The sequence below is a fragment of the Mirounga leonina genome, unplaced genomic scaffold (genome assembly GCF_011800145.1).
Source record: "Mirounga leonina isolate KUSES-001 unplaced genomic scaffold, KU_Mleo_1.0 Mir_228, whole genome shotgun sequence".
Classification (NCBI taxonomy): Eukaryota; Metazoa; Chordata; class Mammalia; order Carnivora; family Phocidae; genus Mirounga; species Mirounga leonina.
The window spans coordinates 328,878-352,005 of record NW_023270619.1 but is presented as its reverse complement, the minus strand read 5'-3'; the positions used below and the strand labels follow the sequence as shown (position 1 = coordinate 352,005).

The window sequence follows — 23,128 nt, the reverse complement described above, 5'->3', positions numbered from 1 at the left end:
TGCTTTTCTATTTGGTCTTCCCTGCATGTGCACCACTCAGGGATCAGACTGGTACCTGAGTAGTTCATTATATCATAGTTCTTTTGGGTTCATTCCATGCAGATGTACTTCAGGGTGAGAGCAGACTTGTACTGATTTGTAACAGAATTAGAGGAACCTACCCCTTCTGTCTTTCTTCTTGCCAGTACCTCCCCTTTAATCTTTAACTCTTGGGATCCCATTCCCTAGTTCCTCTAATCAGAGAGGTAAAACTGGGGCGGGGGGGAGGAGGTGGGGACTTCAGATGCCTTCAGGGCAGTAACAGCAGTGCAGCTTTGCAACTGGGACAGTCTTTGGAGCAGGACTAGAGAAAAAAAGGTTGAAAGGGACATATTTGATGCTGTTATAGTCCAATTACTTATCTGGTTTTATTGGCAGGAAGTTATGAGAATAGAGCAGGGTATTACTAATGGCTCTTGGTATTATTACCTGTTAGATTTAGTTATTTTGTGGCATTTTATTTATATAGATGCATAAATATCTCCTATTCAATTAGTTTGAAGGAGTATATATATGCACAATATATATACACAATACATGTACACACAAGAAATAAAAAACCAGAAGTTAGAATAAAAAAATAGTTTGAAACCAAAAGAAGACATCAGTGACAATGGCAGAGCACATAGCAACAAGACCTTTCCCTCCACAGCATCAATTAAAATTCAAGCAAAAATAGAATAACTTTCTCAGAACTCCAGAAAACAGTGAAAGATTTACAACAACAAAGAAATGCTGAATCAAGAAGAAGGTAACTTAATGGCAGAATAGTATTTTGGCATTTTTATTTATCTTTGCTCCATGCCCAACCCCAGCATTTCGGCATTCCTGAAGACAGCTGCCAACATTTCCAGTGTGGGACCTTGGTCCCTGGTTCCAGAGGGAAGAAAGCAGACCTATTCTCAAAGAATTGTGTTTGTGTATTCTTGTATGTCTGGGGCTGCCTAAAAGGTTGATGGACACTTGACTTGTTTCACCTAATTCAGAACTCATTCAAGGCAGAGAAGAGCAGGCATTTCTCGAAGCCTTGTAAAGCAAATGAACAACTCACAGCTGCTTGTTTCAGAAGGTTCCAGCTGAGGCAAACAATAGAGTGCTGAAAGCCTGGGAGCGAAAGCTGAAAAGAGAGTTTCTTTGGGAAATTATGGCATCCCAAAGTGCCCATGTCTACTGGGGAATATAGAAAGTCATATGCATGCCCAGGGCAGGATGCATACTCTGAAAAGGCCTGAGAAGACTCCAAGTTTTCACTTCTGTAGGATCTCTAGTCTCAGTGCAGGTAGAAAGTGTATGCTAAGGCAGAGTTGTAAATAGCCTTCTCTCTCTGTCTCTCTCACACGCGCACACATACACACACACACACAATCCTTGATATTCAAAAACGTTTCTGTGTAAACACTAGTGAAAGACAACACAAAGGAATGGACCACACATGGAAAAAGATATAGATTTCATAATAAATAGTTTAGAAAAGTAACATACAGGGGTACCTGAGTGGCTCAGTCAGTTAAGCATCTGCCTTTAGTTCAGTTCATGATCTTGGGGTTCTGGGATTGAGCCCTGCATTGGGCTCCCTGCTCAGTGGGGAGTCTACTTCTTCCTCTTCCTCTGCCCCTCCTCCCCACCCTGCTTGTGCTCTCTCTCTCTCTCTCAGATAAATAAATTAAAATCTTAAAAAAAAAGTAACATACAGCTATAGCCTACAGCAATCAACAAAAACAAATTCTGAGGCAGAAGAATCTGATTTCCAGAATAGTCATATGGTAGTATTCAAAATATCTAGTTTTCAGCATAAAATTAGGAAACGTGCAAAGAAACAACAACAACAAAAAAATGACCTATTCACAGTGGAAATCAACAGAAACTTTCCCTGAGGAAGCAGACATCGAACTTACTAGACAAAGACTTTATGTTGCCTGTGTTGAGTATGTTCAAGGAGCTAAAGAAAGCCATGAGAAAAGAGCTAAAGCAAATGAAAATAACTTCTAATCAAATAGAGAAAATCAATAAAGAGATGGAAATTGTAAAAGGTAACCAAACAGAAATTCTGGAACCGAAGAGTGTAATAGCTGAAATGAAAAAGCTCACTAGATGGTTCAAATTGCAGATCTGAGCAGGCAGAATAAAGACTGAATGAATTTGAAGACGGGTCAGTTGAAATTATCCAGTCTGAGATCAGATAGAAAAAAAAAATGAAGAAAAATGAACATAGTCTAAAAGAATTCAGGGACAGTGGCAAGTATATCAACACACACATAATGGGAGTCCCAGAAAGAGAGGAGAGAAAGAAAGGGCCAGAAAGAATATTTGAAGGAATAGCAACCAAAAACTTGACAAGTTTGAAAAACACATGAAACTACACATTTGACAATCTCAATAACTTCCAAGAGGATAAGACTGAATCACATCATAATCAAATTGTCAAAGCCAAAGGCAAAGGAAAAATCTTGAAAACAGCAAGAAAGAAGTGATCCACCACAATCAAGGGAACTTCAATAAGATTAAGGACAGAGTCTCTTGAGAAACCATGGAAGCCAGAAAAGTGATACTTTTAAAGTACTGAGAGAAAAACAAAAAGAAAAGAAAAAACTGTTAACCAAGAATCTTATATCATGCAAATTAATTTTTTGAAAAACAAAGGAGAACAAGAAAATCCCAGATAAACAAAAAGTAATTTGTCACTCATAGGTCTATTCTAGAAGAAATGCTGAAGGGAATCCTTTAGGATGAGACGGAAAAAAAAAAAAAACAGACAATAACTCAAAGACATTTGAAGAACTCCAATGAAAGTACTGTATAGGTAAATATAAAACAATTGTTCTTTACTTCTCTTTTAATTTCCTATATGATTTAAAAGACAGATGCATAAAGCAATAATTATAAATCTATACTAATAGGTACACAATGTATAAAGATGTAAATTGTGGCAACAATAACATAAAAAGGGATGAAACCATATGGAAGCAGAGATTTTGTATGATATTGGAGCTAAGTTGTTATCAGTTCAAACTAGATTGTTATAAATTTAGGATATCAACTATAATCCCTCTGGTAACCAGTAGGAAAATATCTAAAAAAATATACACAAAAGAAAATGTGCAAGGAGTCAAAATGATACCCTACAAAAATCAATTAAATACAAAAGAATGAAGTAATAGAGGAAGTGAAGAACAAAAAGGGTATAAGACATACAGGGGGAAAAAAAAGCAAAATTACAGAAGTGTGTCCTTAGTAATTATTTTTATATAAGTGGATTAAACTCTCTAATGAAAGGCAAAGATGGTGAAATGGATGATAAAACATGATTCAGTTGTATGCTGTCTTCAGGAAACTAAAAATTCAAAGGCAAAGTTGGTTGAAAGTGGAAGGATGGAAAAAGATATACTATGCAAATTATAACCAAAAAGTGCAGAGGTCATTACATTAATATTACACAAAATATACTTTAAGTCAAAAACTGTTACAAAGAAGGTATTATATATCAATAAAAGTTCAATTCATCAAGAATATACAACAATGATAAACATGTACTCACCAAGCAACAGAGTCCCCAAATATGGGAATCAAACATTGGCAGTCTTGAAAAGGATAAATAGACAATTCTACTGTAAAAATTGGATATTTCAATAGCCCACTTTCAATACTGGAAAGCACATCTAGACCAAAGATCAATAAGGAAAAAGAGGACTTGAAAATACTATATATATAGTCTTGTTGGCATATATATATATATAGAGAGAGAGAGAGAGATAAATATCACTGTACTGAACAGTAAAAGAATACATATTCTTCTCAAGTTTACATGAAATATAGGAGAGACCATATGTGGGGCCAGGTGAGAATACTCAAGAAGTTTTAAAAGATTGAATCATATAAAGTATTTTTCAGATTACAATGGAATAAAGCCAGAAATTAATAACAGAAGGAAAAGTGGAAAATTTGCATATACCTGGAAATTAAACAATGCATTCTTAAACACCAGTGGGTCAAAGAGGTAATTACAAGGAAAATTAGAGAATACTTTGAGACAAATAGAAACAGAAACTCAATATACCAAAATTTATTGGATGCAATAAATTGAGAGAGAATTATGTTGAGAGAATCAACAAAACTAAAAGTTGGTTCTTTGAAGAGATCAATAGAATTGACAAACCTTTAGCTAAATTCACAAATCTAAAGTGAGAAAAGATGCAAATGATAAAATCAGAAATGAAAATGGAGACAATACTACCAACTGTACAGAATTAAAATAATTATATGTGAGTACTATGAACAAGGATATGCCAACAAATTAGATAACCTAATTGAAATAGTAGACTTTCTAGAAACATACAAATTACCAAAATTGACACAAAAGGAAACAGAAAATATAAACAGACTTATAAAATTAAAGAATTGAATCAGTAATCAGAAACCTCTCAACACAGAAAAGTCTTGTACCAGATAGCTTCACTGGTAAGTTCTACCAAAAATTTAAAGAAAAATTAACACCAGTACTTCTCAAACTTTTCCAAAATGTAAAATATAATAGGAGGGGAACATTTCCTAACTTATTCTGTGAGACCAGTAACAAAGCCAGAGACAACACAAGGGGAAAAAAACAAAACAAAACTGCAGTCCAATACCCCTTATGAATATAGATGCAAAAGTCCCCAGTGAAATACTAGTGAACTGAATCCAACAGGACTTTAAAAGGATTATACACTGTGACCAAGTGGAGTTTATTTTATCATGCAAGGGTGGTTCAACATAAGAAAATCAATGTAATACACCACAGGACTAGGACAAAAGGGGAAACAAAAACATAATCATCTCAATTGACCCAGATTTGGCCATTAAAGAAGTAAATTAAAATGAAGCCATTAGAGTGAGTCCTAATCCAGTCTGTCTGGTGTTATAAAAAGGAGACATTTGGACACAGAAAGATACCAGGGTTACATGTGCATAAAGAACAGACCACGTGAGGACACAGTAAAAAGGCAGCCACCTGAAGGCAGCAAGTGAAACAGGCCTCAGAAGAAAGCAGAAATTGCTGACATCTTGAACTTGGATGTTTTGCCTTCAGAACTGTGAGAAAATAAAGTTCTGTTGCTTAAGCCCCCCGATTGTGGTACTTTGTTCTGGCAGCCCTAGCAAATTAATACATCTGCTTTTACAATTGCTAGTCAACGTGGTGCAACAAGTTCTGGCCAGAGAAGTTAGGTGAAAAAAAGTAAAAGACTACCAAATTGGAAAAGCAAAAGTAAAACTATCCTTATTTGAAGATGGCATGTTCCCATATACAGAAAATTCCAAGAATCCATAAAAATACTACCAGAACTAATAAAGAAATTCAGAAAAGTTGTAAGGTACAAGATCAACACACAAAAATCAATTATGTTTCTCTACATGGGCAATGACTATCTGTAGAAGAAATTAAGAAAACAATTCCATTTACCTTAGCAAACCAAATAATAAAATACCTAGGAATAAGTTTAATCAATGAGGTTAATGACTTGTACACTGAAAATGTTAAACATGCTAACAAAAGTTAAAGAGGACTGAAATAAATGGAAAGACATCCTGTGCTTATGGGTTAGAAAATATAATATCCTTAAGATGTCATTACTACCCAAAACAAACTATAGATGAAGTGCAGTCCCCGTCAAAATTCCAATAGCCTTTTTTGCAGAAATAAAAAATGTAATCCTTAAATTCATATGGAATTGCAAGGGGTTCCAAATAGCCAGAACAATACTGGAAAAGAACAAAGTTTCAGCACTCATACTTCTGCCTCCTGATTTTAATACTTACTACAAAGCTATGGTAATGAAAATATGGTATTTCTATAAGGATAGAAATGTAGACCAATAAAATAGAATTGAGTGTTCTCCAAAGAAGAACGCAAATGGCCAACAAACACATGAACCAGACGCTCAACATCATTAGTCATTAGGAAAATGGAAATCAAAACCACAATGTGATACCACTTGACATCCACTAGAATACTATTATAATAAATAATTTTAAAAATCAGAAAATACCATGTGCCAGCAGAGATATGGAGAAATTGGAACTCTTGTACATGGTTTGTAGGAATGTAAAATGGTGCACCTGCTATGGAAAATAGTTTGGCTGCTTCCCGGAAAGCTAAACATGTAATTACCATATAGTCCTAGTATGTACAATTCCTAAATATGTACATAAAATAAGTGGGAAAAGTACTCTAACAAATACATGTACATATTCATACCAGCACTATTTGCAGTAGTCAAAAGGTAGATACAACCTAAATACCCATCAACAGATGAATAAATGAACAAGTGTTCATACATACAATGGAATAATTCTCAGCCATAAAAGGATGAAACACTGATGTACACTACAACATGGATGAACCTTGAAAACATCATGTTAAGGGAAAAGAAGCCAGACACAAAAGGCCACATAGTGTATGATAATATTTATGGGAAATATCCAGAGATAGAAAGTTGATTTGTGGTTTCCAGCAGTGAGGAGAAGCAGGAATATTGAAAAAGTAACTGCTTAGTGGGTGCTTTTGGAGTGATGAAAATGTTTTGTAAAGTAGAAAGAGAAAATGGCACAACATTGGGAATGTACTAAATGCCACTGAATTTTTATATATATTTGTGTATATATATAAATTTATATATAAATCAGGAAATGTAAGGAAATACTTGACAAGTAAAACCCAATTGTTTATATCACATAATTATACATTATTTAATCCTTAGTTGTCCCTAAAGAAAGCAATAAAAGCTACAGTAGGATTGAGAAGAACTCAGAAGACAAATCCCCTTGTCTTCTGCTTACATTTATTTTAAACTTTTCATTTCCCTAAAAGGCTAATAAAATTCAGCTTCCTTAAGCTATGTTTTTTTTTCATATTTTTTTTATTCTTATGTTAATCCCCATACATTACAGCATTAGTTTTAGATGAAGTGTTCCATGATTCATTGTTTGTGCACAACACCCAGTGCTCCATGCAGAATGTGCCCTCCTCAACACCCGCCACCAGGCCAACCCATCCTCCCACCCCCCTCCCCTCTAAAACCCTGCTTGTCTTTCAGAGTCCAGCGTCTCTCATGGTTCGTCTACCCCTCCGATGTCCCCCGCTTCATTCTTCCCCTCCCGCTACCTTCTTCTTCTTCTTCTTTTTTTTTCTTAACATATATTGCATTATTTGTTTCAGAGGTACAGACCTGAGATTCAACAGTCTTGCACAATTCACAGCGCTTACCAGAGCACATACCCTCCCCAGTGTCTATCACCCAGTCCCCCCATCCCTCCCACCCCACCCCCCACTCCAACAACACTCAGTTTGTTTCCTGCGATTAAGAATTCCTCATATCAGTGAGATCATATGATACATGTCTTTCTCTTTTTGACTTATTTCACTCAACATAATACCCTCCAGTTCCATCCACGTCGTTGCAAATGGCAAGATCTCATTCCTTTTGATGGCTGCATAATATTCCATTGTATATATATACCACATCTTCTTTATCCATTCATCTGTCGATGGACATCTTGGCTCTTTCCACAGTTTGGCTATTGTGGACATTGCTGTTAAGCTATGTTTTTAAAACTGACTACATGCCAAAACTATATTATGTCAAAAGTTAGAAAAATTGAAAGAAAAGGCATTTTAGAATGAAATGCACATTTTAGGTATATATATTTTTATGTTTATGACTTTAAGCCTTTAAGCTTCTTTTTTTTTTTTTTTTGGCCGTTCCATGTTTTCCCTGAGGGCATTTTATGGGCTCCTCTGCCTTAGGTCCAAGTGAGCAGCACTCACTGAGGCTTGCGAGTCAACATTAGAAACACAGAAGTAAATATCCTGAGCTCAGAGCCTGGGGGGAGCCAGTGCCCCAGCAGCCAAGGCAGCGGGTCAGGGGCTGGTAATGCAGTGGCTGAAAGGAGTGGGCTAGGAGATGGGTGGTTTCCCATGACCCTGCATTGCCTAAAAGACACATACTGCACAGGATTTAATGGAATCTCCTCCTGGGCTACTGAGAAATCCCTCTTTCCAGTATGGGCTTGTTGAATGTAGACCTGAAAGCTATTCAATTTATGGTATCTCAGTATTTTAATTTAATGCCTCACTTTTCTTTTGTGACATCAGAGTAGTAATCAAGTCATTAGACTGTGGCAAGCAGTTTTCTTAACCACTAAAGAAGGATTTTATACTGAAATGAGATAATGTGACTTTTGGTTAGATCTTAAAGATCTGTGTGTGTATTTGCACATGCATACTGAAATATAAAATTATATATACCAAATTACATATATATATATATAGCTTATGTATTTATCATTATGTAAATATAAAATTTATACATACATAAATACATAAGTGTACCACATATCTATCACATATATATTTGCCATATAAATAAATTTTATTTATGTATAAAGTCTTAGAGTTTCAAAGGCCTGGCGGCCTGTCTAATCAGAGTTGCATGGCCAGAGGCAGACCAAGGACCAGAATGTAGGTCATCTAGTCCAATACCCACCTAGTCCTCTCCAGACAAGTGTTGCAACAGTTTACTCTTCAATTCACAAGAATAGTTTTATTTTAGAATTGTTCAGAGTGTCTCTCATGTTTTTTATTTACTCTTGTTTGTTTATACCCCATTCTCATTCCTATTTCCTGCCTCCCTGTATGAAACTACACAAATGTGTTTTATACATATATTAAATATACAGAAACACATTGGTGTTAAACATATATGTTATTTTTCCAGGTCTGTGTTCTTAATTTATGTGAATGATCTTGTGGTCTGTGTCCCTTTTTTTTTCTCTTATCATTTGTTAACCCAATTTATTTTAAGATCCACATATGTTGTTCTTCTACTTTCATGCACCTAATGGTTGAACGTACTATAAGATGCACGTTCATCTCATTTTTACATATTCATCTCTTTAGTGGTGGAAAATTGGAATATCTCCAATTCTCTGCTACTACAGACAAGGATGTGAAGAATATCATGACTCAAGTCCCCACGTAGACCTGTTGCAAAAATTTCTCTGGATTTTATAACTCAGGGTGTGATTGCCAAGTCAGAGACTTAGGCATACTTAAGTACTGACCTCCAGAAAGACTGTACCAATTTCACACTACTAGCAAAACATTGGTTCCCCCTCACAAAAAACATTATTATGAATCTTTATAATTTAATATGATGGGTGTAAACTGTTAACCCATTTGTGTTCTAGCTATAATGTCTCCATTAAATGCCTCTACGCTTTTAGTTCTTCTGTATAAACATATTGTCCTCTCAAGTTTTCCCTTGTAAGATGTTTATTTGAATGTTTTGCTCCCTTCTCTATTGGTTGACCTGTCTTGTTGCTATGCAGGCATTCTTTATCTATTCGAAATATTAATCTCATGTAATCTCATCTCTAATCTTAGATGTCCCAGCTAAATATCTGTGAATTTTATTTATGGTGACTTTGTTGAATTTTCAACTTTAATGTGGTCAAATTCATCTATTTTTTGGCCTTATAACTTATGTTTTGGGTCTTATTTTAGAGGCAATCCCCATGGAAAAGGCACAAAGTTATTCTTCCATGTTTTCATCTATTGACTTTACAATTTTATCTTTCACATTTAGGTCTTTATTCACCTGAAGATCACCTTTGTGGCAGGGATCTAGCATTATTATTATTATTTTATTGAAGCCAATTTTTCATCTGCTAGCTAGCCTGTTCTTCTCCTCTTGACTTGTGGGGTCAACTTTGACATTTATCAAATTCATATAGGTAAATTAGGTTTTTTTCTGAACACTGTGTGGTATTCCATTTGACTTTTTTTCCTTTCTATAAGGAATCTAAATTCTGTTTGTTTTATTTTAACTTATGGGTTTATAGCATACCTTAATTGTCTTTTAGTACAAACACAACTCACCCGTTTTTTACCTTCTCAAAATTTCAAAGTTGGCCTGGCAATTCCTAGGTTTTTGTTTTTCCAAATATATTTTTAAATAAATTTGTTGAGTTCCTCAAAAATTCTGTTCTTATATATTTTGAAATATGTTTGCTGGTGGCCTGAAAGTTTCTCCTGGCATTTTATTTGAAGTTGCATTGAATTTGTAGACTAAATTTGGGGAAAATTGGTATTTTTGTCATATTAAGTTACCTCATTCATGAATGTGGTATATCTCTTCATTTATTCAGGACTTTTACTTTGTTTTTTCTGTTGAGTTTTACAGTTTTGTCCATAAAATCCATTGTGCATTTTTTGTTAAGGTTAATTCTTACATATTTTTTTCAGTCCGGGTTCAACCTGTAGGATATGTTTATATGTATATAATTTATTACAAGGAATTGGACTATTGATTATATGAACTTGCTAAGCAAGTCCAAAATCCATAGGGTAGGCTTTCAGGAGGGGAAGAAGTATGGTCATGGGCAAGCTGAAATTCATGGCGCAGTCTGAAGCTACTGTGCACAGGTGACAAGAGTTTCCTTTCTCTATCCCCCCCACCCCCCCCTTCTCTATTCAGACTGGTTTTCAAGACTTCCAACTATTGACTCAGGCCTGCCCAAATTGTCAAGGATAATATCGTTACTTAAAGTCAGTTGATTATGGACTTCAATCACATCTCTAAATTCATGGCAACATCTAGATTAGTGTTTGATTAAATAACTGGGGACTATTGCCCAGCCAAATTGACACATTGGCAAAACCATTTAAAGTACAGTTTTGTTTGCTAATTTAAGTTGTATCTCGTTTTCTATTTGATGATTGCTAATATAGAGGGCCTCTATTGATTTTTGTAAGATGATATTATATCTAAATCATTTTATGAATTCTTGTGTTCTAATGGTTGGTCTGTGGCTTCACTTTCACATTCTATGTTGGTGATAATATCATCTACAAATAGTTTAATCTGATATTATCTGCAAACAACTGTAATTATTACAATTCCTCATTCTTTTTTTTTATCTTATGACATTGGCCAATGTTCCCAGTGGTATGTTAAGTGGTGGCAAGTATAGCAAGTATCCTTGATCATTCTTTAACAGTAATGTATGTCTAAAGTTCCACCACAAACAGGATGCTTGCTTTAGTTATGGTATAAATCCTTTATCATTTTAAGGATATTTCCTTCTATTCCCAGTTTATTGAGTGTTTTTTTTTTTATTATGTTCAGTTAGCCACTGTATAGTACATCATTAGTTTTTGAGGTAGTGTTCAATGATTCATTAGTTGTGGATAACACCTAGTACTCATCACAACACGTGCCCTCCTTTTATCATAAATAAAATTTGAACTTTATGAAATGCTTCTTCTACATCCATTTAGAAAATTATGATATCAACCCACTGGTGTATGACTTACACCTAAACATTTATTAACATTAAATCACACTTGCTTCTCAGCAATAAATAAACCCTAGTCTATTTTGGGGTAGAGGGCAGGTATGGTTGACACAAAATGTTTTATTAGTTTCAGGTGTACAACATAGTGATTCACCTTTTCTGTATGTTATGCTTTGCTCACCACAAGTGTAGCTACCATTCATCTGTCATCATACAACACTATTACAATATCATTAACTATATTCCTTATGCCATACCTTTTATTCCCATGACTTATTTGTTCCATAAGTAGAAGCCTGTGTCTTTTTGCCCATTTGCTCATCCCTCCACCCCTCTCCCCTCTGGCAACCACTAGTTTGTTCTCTGTATTTATAGGTCTGATTCTGCTCTTTTAAATCCTAGCTTATTATGATGAGTTATATTTTTACTATGCTAGTTCAGTTGGTTAGCAAATATAATTTTTTAATTTTTTTATTGTTATGTTAATCACCATACATTACATCATTAGTTTTTGATGTAGTGTTCCATGAGTCATTGTTTGTGCATAATACCCAGTGAGTGCTCCATGCAGAACGCGCCCTCTTTAATACCCATCACCACAGGCTTAAAACTCCTTTTTATATTCTAGCCTTATTTTATTTTAAATTTGAAGTTACTCTAACTTTGTAAAATGTTTTAGGCAACTTCCCTTCTTTTCCTACTCTCTGAAACTACTTGTATAAAATAGGGGTTGTTTGTTCCTTCGACTTTGGCGGAACTCTTATAAAATTTTCTGGGCCAGGGGTTATTTGTGGTTCCATGTTGTGATAATTTGTCATCTAATATGTAGGAAAGCATTTTTCTTGTACATTTAATTTTTATTCAGTATTTATTTATTTATTTATTTATTTATTTATTTAGGGGACAGAGCATGAGCTGGGGGAGGGGCAGAGGGAGAAGCAGACTCCCCACTGAGCAGGGACCCCGATGCAGGACTCGATCTCGGGACCCTAGGTTCATGACCTGAGCCAAAGGCAGATGCTTAACTGACTGAGCCACCCAGGTGCCTGAATTTTTAATCAATATTAGTTGTATAATTTTACAAAGGCAATAAGATAGCTTTAGCTTTAGACTAATAAGAGAGTAATTGTTACACTTGATACACTTCTAAGTGTGTTTATATAATAGATTAGGCCGAAATGGGATCCATGTGGAATACTACAAAGATCGGAATGAGTGTGTTGCATCTGAAGCTCCCTCACTGTCTCTGTGCTTCTTACCTTCTAGGACATACGGGCCGGTTATTAAAGTCTCTGTGCTTCACCAGTCTTTCCTTCCTGTTGCTGCACATCATTTTCCACATCACGTTGGCTAGCCTGGAAGCTCAACACCGTATTGGACCTAGTTACAACTGTGAGTATTATGGTAATTTTTCTCTTCATCTTATGTATGAATAAAGCTATGTGTCATAATGCTCATAGCAATCTATACAACAATTACATAATAGAATTCATGATCTTTTTTGGTCATTGGCAATCCTGTACTATAAATTCATGTAAAGAAACTGTCATGGAAAATTGGGTAATACAAGCAACTTAATTAGTGAATTTTCAACAAAAATTAGATATTAGGCCCCTATTCGTATGCAAGACATTATTACTGGGCTTAATCTAAAAAATCAAGATTTATATTAGTCCCTGGAGCATACAGTACAGCTAAGTGAGCAAGACATGTACAATTTCTAACATGATTAATATGAGTACAAAAATTGAGTAAGATTATATGACTGTGACCTCAATCCTATTCTACAGCATAATGTAAGATTTCTTATGTCTTTATGGGAAAAAATGTAATGACACGTAGTTTCTTTTTTAATTGGGAGTTTTTTATTGCTACTCATAGAGAAATAATATGTCTTATATGCATTATATTTTGAAGTCACGATCTGAAAATGTCAACAACTATGTTCTTTATCTGGGCAGCATCATGTTTCTAAAATTAACCTGCTATTGGACAAATTCGACTTCAGTTTTTCTAGGATGTGATTGTCATTTGAAAAAAGCAGAAGTGTTTCAAGTAGATGGAATACAATCCTCATGTTTTAAGTTAAACCTAAAGAAACCCTGACATATTTGAAATAGATTATAATAAGTTTTAAATTGTCAGTTTTTCTTTGAGGAACCCATTTATGAGTTTTAAATTTCCTGATCTTTCATAAAGGCAAGCCCAAGTAATAGGAAGTAAACGTACCCTTCCCTATAAAATAAAAAAATACCAAAATTCTTCATGGATCAAAGACTACTAACATAAATCTACTGAGAGGTCATTTAGTAAAATCCATATTTATAAATTATTCAGTATCCTTCAGCATATAACTTTTAGAAAGCTACCTTTTACAGATCTAAACTTAGTATTCATTTTTGCCATTTTATTGAGTTCAGAATCCATTGGATAATAATGCCTATCAAAATGGTTTTGTTTTAAAATCTATGATTTAAGATACGCTTCTTGTTTTCAAGTTGGGGTATAATTCCTATACCATAAAATTCACCTATGTAAGGAATACAATTGAGTGGTTTTTAGAGTGTGCAACCATTGCCGCTCTCTGATTCCAGAACACATCCATTGGCCCCCTCCCCATGGAAGAGTAATTCCCCATTCCCTTTCCATCCGGCCCTAGGCAAATACTAATTTACTTTCTGCCTCTGTTAGATTTACCTGTTCTGGACTTTTCATCTAAACAGAATTATACAATATGTAACCTTCTGTGTATGGCTTCCTTCACTGAGCATGATGTTCTCAAGGTTCATCCATGTTGTAGCGTGGGTCAGTACTTCATTCCTTTTCATGGCTGCATAATATTCCATTGTTAACATGTGACTTTACGGTTTGGTAAAAGTCACTTCATTATTCAAAACTTGGTAAAATGAAATGTTTAAATAATGGTACGTTAGTTACTTTAGTTATGTTATAATGATTAAAAAACATTTATTACATTTGACTGGGTTCAGATCTTTTTGGACTTAGTAGAAATATTAGCAGCTGTATTTCCTTTTGCTTCTCAATCACAAATCTTTTGGATACTTCTTAAGAAGGCATTCCTAGGATCATAAGGAAAGGGGTTTTTTAAGTATTTATTTATTTTATTTTTTTTGCATTTTATTTTTTTAATTTTTTTTATTATGTTATGTTAATCACCACACATTACATCATTAGTGTTTGATGTAGTATTCCATGATTCATTGTTTGCGTATAACACCTAGTGCTCCATGCAGTACATGCCCTCTTTAATACCCATCACCAGGCTAACCCATCCCCCCACCTCCTTCCCCTCTAGAACCTTCAGTTTGTTTCTCAGAGTCCATTGTCTCTCATGGTTCATCTCCCACTCCGATTACCCCCCCTTCATTCTTCCCTTCCTGCTATCTTCTTCTTTTTTTTTTTTTTTAAATATAATGTATTATTTGTTTCAGGGGTACAGGTCTGTGATTCAACAGTCTTACACAATTCATAGCACTCACCATAGCACATACCCTCCCCAGTGTCTATCACCCAGCCACCCCATCCCTCCCACCCCCACCACTCCAGCAGAAAGATTTTTTTTAACCAAAAATTGTTGTCTGAATAAAAGGCTATTGCATGGATAATGAGTTATCCATCACTGGAAGTATTTAATCACAAGATATATTACAGCTCATTCCGATTTTTAAAATTTGAGTTTATAAATATATATCTTGCCAGTTTCTACAAATGAATTTAGATGCTGAGTGATCTTTGGAAACAACTGTACTGGAGGTTGTCTAGATTAGGATGTGCAGTTCATCATTTCTTCTGACCCAGAGTCTAGATATTTCTAATTTTTATTCAAAATGATGATTTTTGGGGTGCCTGGCTGGCTCAGTTGGAAGAACATATAATCTTGGCGTTGTGAGTTCAAGCCCCGAGTAGAGTGTAGAGATTACTTAAATAAATAAAACTTTAAAAAGGATGATTTCCCACAGTTCTACAAAAATCAAAATAAAAATGTAACATGAAATGTTAAAACAACATTCCCCTTTCCACATTTATAAGTATATTTACTCTATATATGGCCTTCCCTATAAGGTACAGAAAGACATACAGACCTACACATACACACACACACACACACACAGAGAAATTTGTTTTTCCTTTGTGTCCTTCTTCCCAGACAAGGATCCAAATTACCTGGACCCTTTGGATGGGTCCTGTGTTAACACCACGAAGAAATCTGCACTTCTCAGTGGCGAAGATGTGGAAGCCATCTTGAGTGTAGTCAGAGCTGGCCTCTCGACATAAGCATTGCTTACAACTCAATCTTGGGGAGTTAGCTCTGCCTTTCCTAACTTCATATCCTAAGCATTTGGGTTCTCAGATACCCGGATATTTCCATGTATCTCTCAGAGATATTTTTATTCATGCACAATTAGTCTGCTGTCAGTGAAGAATGATCTCACATACTGTCCTCCCTTCCTTTTTTTGATGTCCCCGTATAAAATCTCTATTCTGTTCCACAGAGAGCAGATATAATGGGAGTCATAATAGTAAACTTTATTTCTACCAAGTTAAAAATTCTAGTGTGAAATTTATTCCTACAAAAGTTAATATTCCAATTTGCAGTTACAATATTTTTGATGAGGTCACCAACAGAGAAGGGATGTGCTAAAGACTGAGTTTGAAAAAGGAATTTGAACTCTTTACTTTCAGTCACAGAAAACCTTGAAAGTGAGTTTAAGTTTAGAGAAATCGTAAATTTCTTCTGAAAAACGAGTGATGCATGTAACAGCATTGGCTCATCAGGTGTTACAGATTTTTTTGGTCTAGTTTCATGTGTACCATTTAAAAGCAACACATTCTTGAAAAGGGATAAAAGGGAAGGGCAAACAACTTCAGAGCTTTGCAAACTAGTTTAGTCCAAGATTGACACAGACCAGGTTTTCAGCTTCAAGCATTTTTTAATGATCAAGTTATATAAACTCCAGAAAATACTGTGAGAGTGGGTAATGGAAACACTGACTTTTAATTCAGAGCTGACTTCACTTCACTAATGTTATTGTTCCTTGAGCATTTGGAGTTTCGATTACACCATCAGAGTTGTAAACACAAACTCCGCTAGTTTGATAGCCTACATTTGAAGGGTAGCCTTTTTTGGCATCTGTGGATGCAAAGCAGCAAAATTTCAAACAAAAAGACAAAAAAAAAGTGTCTTGGCCAGCAGTGTAGTTTGACTGCTTTCTCTCTGTTTAAGACATTGGTAAATTAAAATGCAATGACCCACGCAGGTCAGATTTCCCAATCATTGAAGTCATATTCAAATTCAAGACCACCAAGTACTGCTCATTTATATGTGTTTAATTTTGTTTCCCTACCTACTCCTCTCCCCATTTAAAACTCATGTACCTTCACCCTCATTATAGCAAAAGCTCCCAGGATCCCTCAGGAATCTAAGACACACGTATGGGGGACAACAGTAGCATTTATAAATATTGAGTCATTGAAAGTTCTTGTTCCCCTAGAGTCCTGTGAATATTAACTGGCAGCAGTAAAGAGTTTTTCAAACCAGCCTATTTTGTTTCTGACTAGCTGGCAGGTTTGTTGTGCAGATGTGAAACTTAACTCCCCCACCCCCTCTCTCTCTTTCTTCATTTCCAAAACGGTGCTTATAGGTAAGTGAGGAAATCTGTGGGGCAGGGGGTCCCTCTGTAAATTTTCCTCAAACATGTGTTGTGCCGCTTACTAAAATTTTCATTCCATCAAAACCATACTATTTAAATAAACGTAAACCCGGTTTCAATTATGTCATTACAGATTCCATAGAAGTAGTTTGTTTGACTCACTGGTGGATGTGTGGCGATGTTAGTGAAATTTCAAGGCCAGTCTGGATTCTTGTGCTGTGCTAAAGCATGTTACTGATTGAAAGAAACTTTTGAGTTCCAAACTATGAAGAAAAAATTTGTGGTGAGAATAGGTACGTTTGTAGAGCGCCTACTAGCTGTCAGACCCCAGGGAGCATTATATTCCTTTTCTAATTAAGGATTCATTTTTTTCTTGTTACAGATGAGCTCGAATGTTCTTAGGTAGGGTACTCCGTACCCATGACCCAGTTCCATTCTCTGAGCAGGTCTTTAGGGTGGGTCAGGCTGTGCAGAAGGACAGCTGTGCCCTGCCTGTGGGTTTCCCCGAGGAGGTGAGTAGGAGCTGGCGTCCACCCTAGGTTCTGAGGACCAGGCTGGCGGCCTCTTCCAGGCTGGATTAAGCTGGACATAGGGGATCATTTTATTCCTACAAAGAGGTGGTCTGCTGACCAAGCCTTGCCCCTGTAGGGCTATGCCCCCAAGGAGGTGCCTTTCTTTTGTATAAGTGCAGTGCCTGTCTGCTGGTGGTGTTGAGGTAGGGATGAGGCTAATGACGATGAGGCAGGAGTGAGGGTAGCGTTGAGCGTGAAGATGAGGAAATGGGCTCCAGGAGAGCAAGTGAGTCACCCAGGCTGCCACACGTCTAAACTGGGATCTGAGCACTGACCTGCCTGGCTTTCCAACCTCTTTCCTTCTATTCGGGGAACTCCTTATTTATCATCTACTTAGGATTACTTCCTCCATCGCACTTCCTAGGATTTTGGATTAGTCTAGTTTCACAGGACTTCAATAAGTTGCTTGTATGTCCTATGATATTTCCTTTACTTCATTCAGCTTAGCATTCACAGTTAGAGTCCTTTTCCCCTGAGGGAAGACCCCTCAGATCAGCTGCTTTCTCCCCCTTTAGAGGGAGGAGAATCTAGAGTTCTAATTTTCCTCACTAAGAGCACAGGAAACTGGGCCTAGACACCCATTGACCAAGAGATAGGCCTTAATAGTACTTTATCCTAATGCTCTCCTATGATCAAAACATAGGAGGGTTCCTGTGCTGAGACCCAAAGTATGAAACATTAGAGCGTGGTAAGAGCACTAAGGGACAGACGTGGGCCTGGCAGTTTGGCATCTCATCTTGATGATTGTGAGGTGGATGCTTAGAGTGGGCCTCTCTTGTGAACACTCTCCTTTTTGGTGGCAGTGCTGACTTGTCTCTTGGCACACGTAGCCAGAAACTCCATCATTAATCATGCTCATCATTAATCATGCTCATCATTAATCATGTTAATTAGAGAGAGGCCCCTAGATTTGCAGAGTCACTTGATGAGTCCATCCTCATATAAATAATCCCTATGGATGGTTAGTCTTGATTTTTCACATTTGACACAGTACTGTGGAGGAAAGAGTTAATATTTATGGAGTGGGGGACAAAATATGTAAAAGGAAACTAGCGCTGTGCTTGCTTGAAGAGTAATTTTGAAGTCACTTCATGCTGCTTGCTTCCTCCTGGAAGCTAGCCTGGAGGCCCTGGGAGGTAGCATCTGGAAGAGCCTTGATTCTCCTCCTCCTTTTCTTCTCTCCCCTGACAGCTTCCTGAAAGGACATACTGCCTCTCAATACAACCATCAGAAAAAAATCCAGACCAAGTTATAATCCCCTGGTCATTTGACAGGATGAGGGTATTGGTCTAATTTTCTCTTAACTAAAATAGTCTAAAAGCATCTGGATCATCCATACACCCTCTAATCACATTTATTATAAGTGCAGTTAGCCTTAGGTGTTATTTCCGTCAGCCCCTGGTAGTTGAGGCAGATTGCTTTTTCAGTCCCCTGACACACTTAGGCACGTGCCAGCCTGTGATGGAGCCTAGTGCTCAGCACTGTGGGTAAGGAAGGTGGTTCCAGTCTAAAACTAATTTATGATCTGTAGTCTCTGCATGGGAAGCATTGCTGAAAGAGAACTCTGGCAACCTGAGATTTGATGGAGCCTACTTTCTTGGAAGAAGGAATACATTCAGTGTTTACTGCCAAAAGCCAGAATTCTACAGACAAGAGGGAAGATTGAGAGGGTGGCACCATGCGGAAGAGAAACCACATCAGGATGAAAATCTCTTAGGCCAGCACCTTGCTGATATCCTGATTTCTCTTGGCGTGATAATCATGCAGTTTACATAGTGTTTTTCAAATAGAATATGTCATTTTATTGGGAGAAAGACTTTTCATGAGAATTACTTCTATTATTCAGTAAATGAATAAATGCGGGATCTTGCGTGACCTTGGGCAAGTTACTCATCTCTGCGCCTCAGTGTCCTTGACTGTGAATGTAACAGTCTGCCATCTCAAAGGGTTGTTGTGGCGGTTGAGTTAATCCAGGCCATGACCTTAGAGCAGTGCCTGACCTAAGTGCACATTAAGGATAAGCTAGTATTACTGTTGTCGGTCTTATTAGAGGAGTCAATGTTTCTTGCCCAGGGTTATGCACAACTACAAGGTAACAGGAACTGCTCAGAACTGAATCTTGTCTCCAAATTATACACAATCACATGGATGAAACTTTGAAATTATGAAATGTATGAAACTTCCACAGTACCAAATAATTCTCTATTATAATCTTTATCTTAATTCCCTACTAATTCTGTTATATTTGGATTTATACCCACTCCCCGTAGTGCGGTTGAAATCCTGGATAATAGGGTGAAATGGTGCAGGTTGGAAGATGGTATCAATGACATGTGTCTTTAGTGACACACCAGTCGTCTTCACTGCTTTTTTTTCTCCTCTTCAAGCGCACCTTCCCCATTGAAAACGCCTACCCCACCTGCCCCCTGGCTGTGGTGCTGGATCTGGACTTGTGAATACATTACAGTCCTGTCCCCATTCCCTCCCTGCCCCAAAGCTTGTCATCCACCCCATGCCCTCCAGCACAGAGGACTAAGTACTAATATATTATTCACTATTTATTACCCTTTCTATGTTATGGAATTTTAGATGAGACAAAGGATTAAAATGTTAGGAAGAGAGGTGCTAACTTTTTCTTTTTTGGTAAAGTACACTAACACTTTACTTATATCGTCTCACTTAAATTCCCCCATGTCTCTGAAAACAGACCGGCTCTCACTACCATGTTACTGACAGGGACGTGAGGACCATCAGTGGAGAGTGTCTTGCATGAGGTCACTCAGTTAGTGGTAGAGCCAGAATTCAAACTGAGGTCTTCCGGACTCCATAGCCCATGTTCTTTACAGTGTGTCATGCAGCCTCGTAACTGTGCAGGGAAAACTTTATGGAGAAATTGGGCTTTGGTTAATTAGATTCTGAGAAATAGATAAGATTAGGGCACACAAATTTGGGAGGATCGTTGGGGGAGAGGATAATTAATCTGCCATACTCACTCTAGGTAAAACATTAATGGTTGGTAGTATGTTTTGCTTGGCAAATATGGGCCTTTAAGAATATCTTCACCCCCAAGAGTGAGCCATGTGGACTCTACAGGGCTGCATGTTTGGGTGTATGGGTGCACATTTGCTGGGGGTGGGATGCTTATTTCCTACTCCTGCCTGATCCACTGCTCCCACCTGCCTCACTTCAGGTGGGTCCTTGCTAACAATGGCCGCCCTCTGGTCTGTGAGTGGTTTTAACCTGTCTTCTTCAAGCCTGAGAAAATTGGAGGTGTTTTTGCCTAAACATGTTAATCAGCCAATAAATCAACAAGAATGTATGGGATGCCTTTCCGTGTGTGGAAATCTACTTCCCTGAAATGTGAACTCCTGAGATCCTGGATCGTGAGGCTGTTTCCAAAATGACACATCGTATAGTCTAAGCTGTTCTGTACACAACAGTCTTTCAAATATTTGAAGGCAGCTGGGATGTCACATCTAAGTATTTCTTTCAGATCCATCTTGAGTCCCTCTGCTCTGCTATCTGCTCAGCTCGTCAGAGTCTTGTGTGGATGTTTGGATAAGAACACATCAGTGTCTTATCAGGTGGGGTAGCCGCGGCTCCGTTAATGCCAAACATCATGGGGCTGTGACTTTCCTTGTTCTGGAAATGGTCCTTTTCCCCATCAGCTAAAATTATGGGTCTGTCATGTATTGTACATTTGCCATGTAGATCTTTTCTTACCTAAAATATCCAATCTATTTCTTGTGCAATCCAACTTCTAATTCCCTTACAGCAGATGTCCCCCATCCTTGATTTGGGATTTTGATTCTCCTTGAGTAGAACTCTTTTCTTACCATATATCACCCCCATCTCATCCCTAAACAAGGTAAAATGTGTGTAGGTCCTGGCACAGATCAAGCACACCAGTAAGTCTTGTTTTCCTTCATTCTTGCTCCCGCCTCACCATATCTCACACCCAGCTCCGCTCCCCCTCCTTCTTCTTCATTTTTTAAAAAATAACGTCTTTCTGGTTCTAAGTTTTGCTCTAAATCAGTATTGGTAATAGCTTCGATGTATAATTGCCCCTTACAGGGCAGGCATAGTTTCTGTGTCATATCTCCATTCTGCATAGTTCTGCAAGGTGCTTGCTGTTTTACTCATTTGCAAATAAAGAAACTGAGCAGCAACAGAAGAGTTGGGTTCCAATTAGATAAAAAAGTGAGAAATGTGACCATATCATGCAGGGTCGTGAGGATGGTGGTGGCTCCCTGCGGTCCGTGTGTGTGCAGGTCGGTGGGGTTGTCTACACAGGCGAGGAAGAGCTACAGCTACAGAAAGATGACCTCGCCAGCTTTACTTCTCCATACTCCATGGGTGTTGTTTCTGCCTCCTGCTTCCCAATCCTGCAAGTTTCCAATTCCCCATCCATACCTTTGCTCTTGTTAGTCCTCTGGGAGAGTGTTCTTACCCCCACCACCCATCCCGTTCCTTCACTGGACCCACCCTTCAGTACTGAGCGCCTCCTCCAAGAGGCCCAGGCCAACTATGTCAGGTGCCTGTCTGCTCCCTAGATGTTCTAAGCATCGATCACTGATCTCAGGCTGAGTTTTAATCTTTGATTTTATATATTCTCCCATTAGAATATGATCAGATGGAGCGTAGGGACTATCACATTTTGTTTATTTTTGTAACCTGAGTACCTAGGGCCCCATATATAGTATACTGCCCAGTAAGTTTTCGAAGAACAAATCAATGAATTAATAGCAGCAAAAAAAAAAAGGAAATGAATGTGTGACAAAGATGAAAGGGGATGACTCTTGTTTTGTTCCCAATTTTCAGTGGAATCCTCCCCATCGAGGTGGGTGAGCCATCAAGAGCAGCTGTCGTGTGCAATGTCCCCTCTCTGCCAGGAACTTGCTCCCTTCTCTCTGTCCCCCATATGCGTCCTGGAGATCCTACTCTGATAATTGTTGCCATCCCCCTCTTTTCAGTTCAGGAGGAAATACGAGAATGATCCATCCACATGAGGGCTTTTGCTTCTTTTGAAAAATTATATACCAAATAAAGTAATTGGTATTGATTTTCTTGGCAAAAGGAAATTCGGATTTCCACTTCGGTTTGGGGAAATCGGAGATGAACGTGGAGAAGACAAGGCTGGAGGTGGCAAGGGGGGGAAGAGGAGAAGAGCTGTGAGGGGCAGGTGTGCCGTAGCAGGGCGGCCTCATTAATAATTAGGGAGGGAGGAGAAGCCTGCAAGCGATAATAGGTGTGCCATTCTCCTCGAGCTCGTTGCTCCCACTCTGGGCCCACCGGTCCTTGCTGTAAGATAAATCACAGGGCAGGAAATTTAAAATGATACGGGATCGATTGTGTTTGCTTAAATAACAATTTCCCTAACCTCAGTTTCATGATGCAGCGTTTCTAGTGTAAATTATTTACCATAAAAGCACTAAGGCAAGTCTGTGTGGTGTGGGAGTAAACTTAACCTCAAAGTGATAGACGGACAACATATAGCTATAATTGTATATTTTG

The 23,128-nt window shown here is 37.6% G+C and overlaps 1 protein-coding gene across 3 annotated transcripts in view; it reads left to right on the top strand.

Moving 5' to 3' along the window:
* PIEZO2 (piezo type mechanosensitive ion channel component 2) overlaps positions 1 to 23,128 on the top strand; it is a 510,005-nt gene that overhangs the window by 167,054 nt on the left and 319,823 nt on the right. For all 3 annotated transcript variants that reach the window (XM_035029291.1, XM_035029293.1, XM_035029292.1), the window contains exon 3: positions 12,637 to 12,762. In XM_035029291.1, the coding sequence (XP_034885182.1) occupies positions 12,637 to 12,762 (126 nt within the window). The remainder of the gene's footprint in view (positions 1 to 12,636; positions 12,763 to 23,128) is intronic.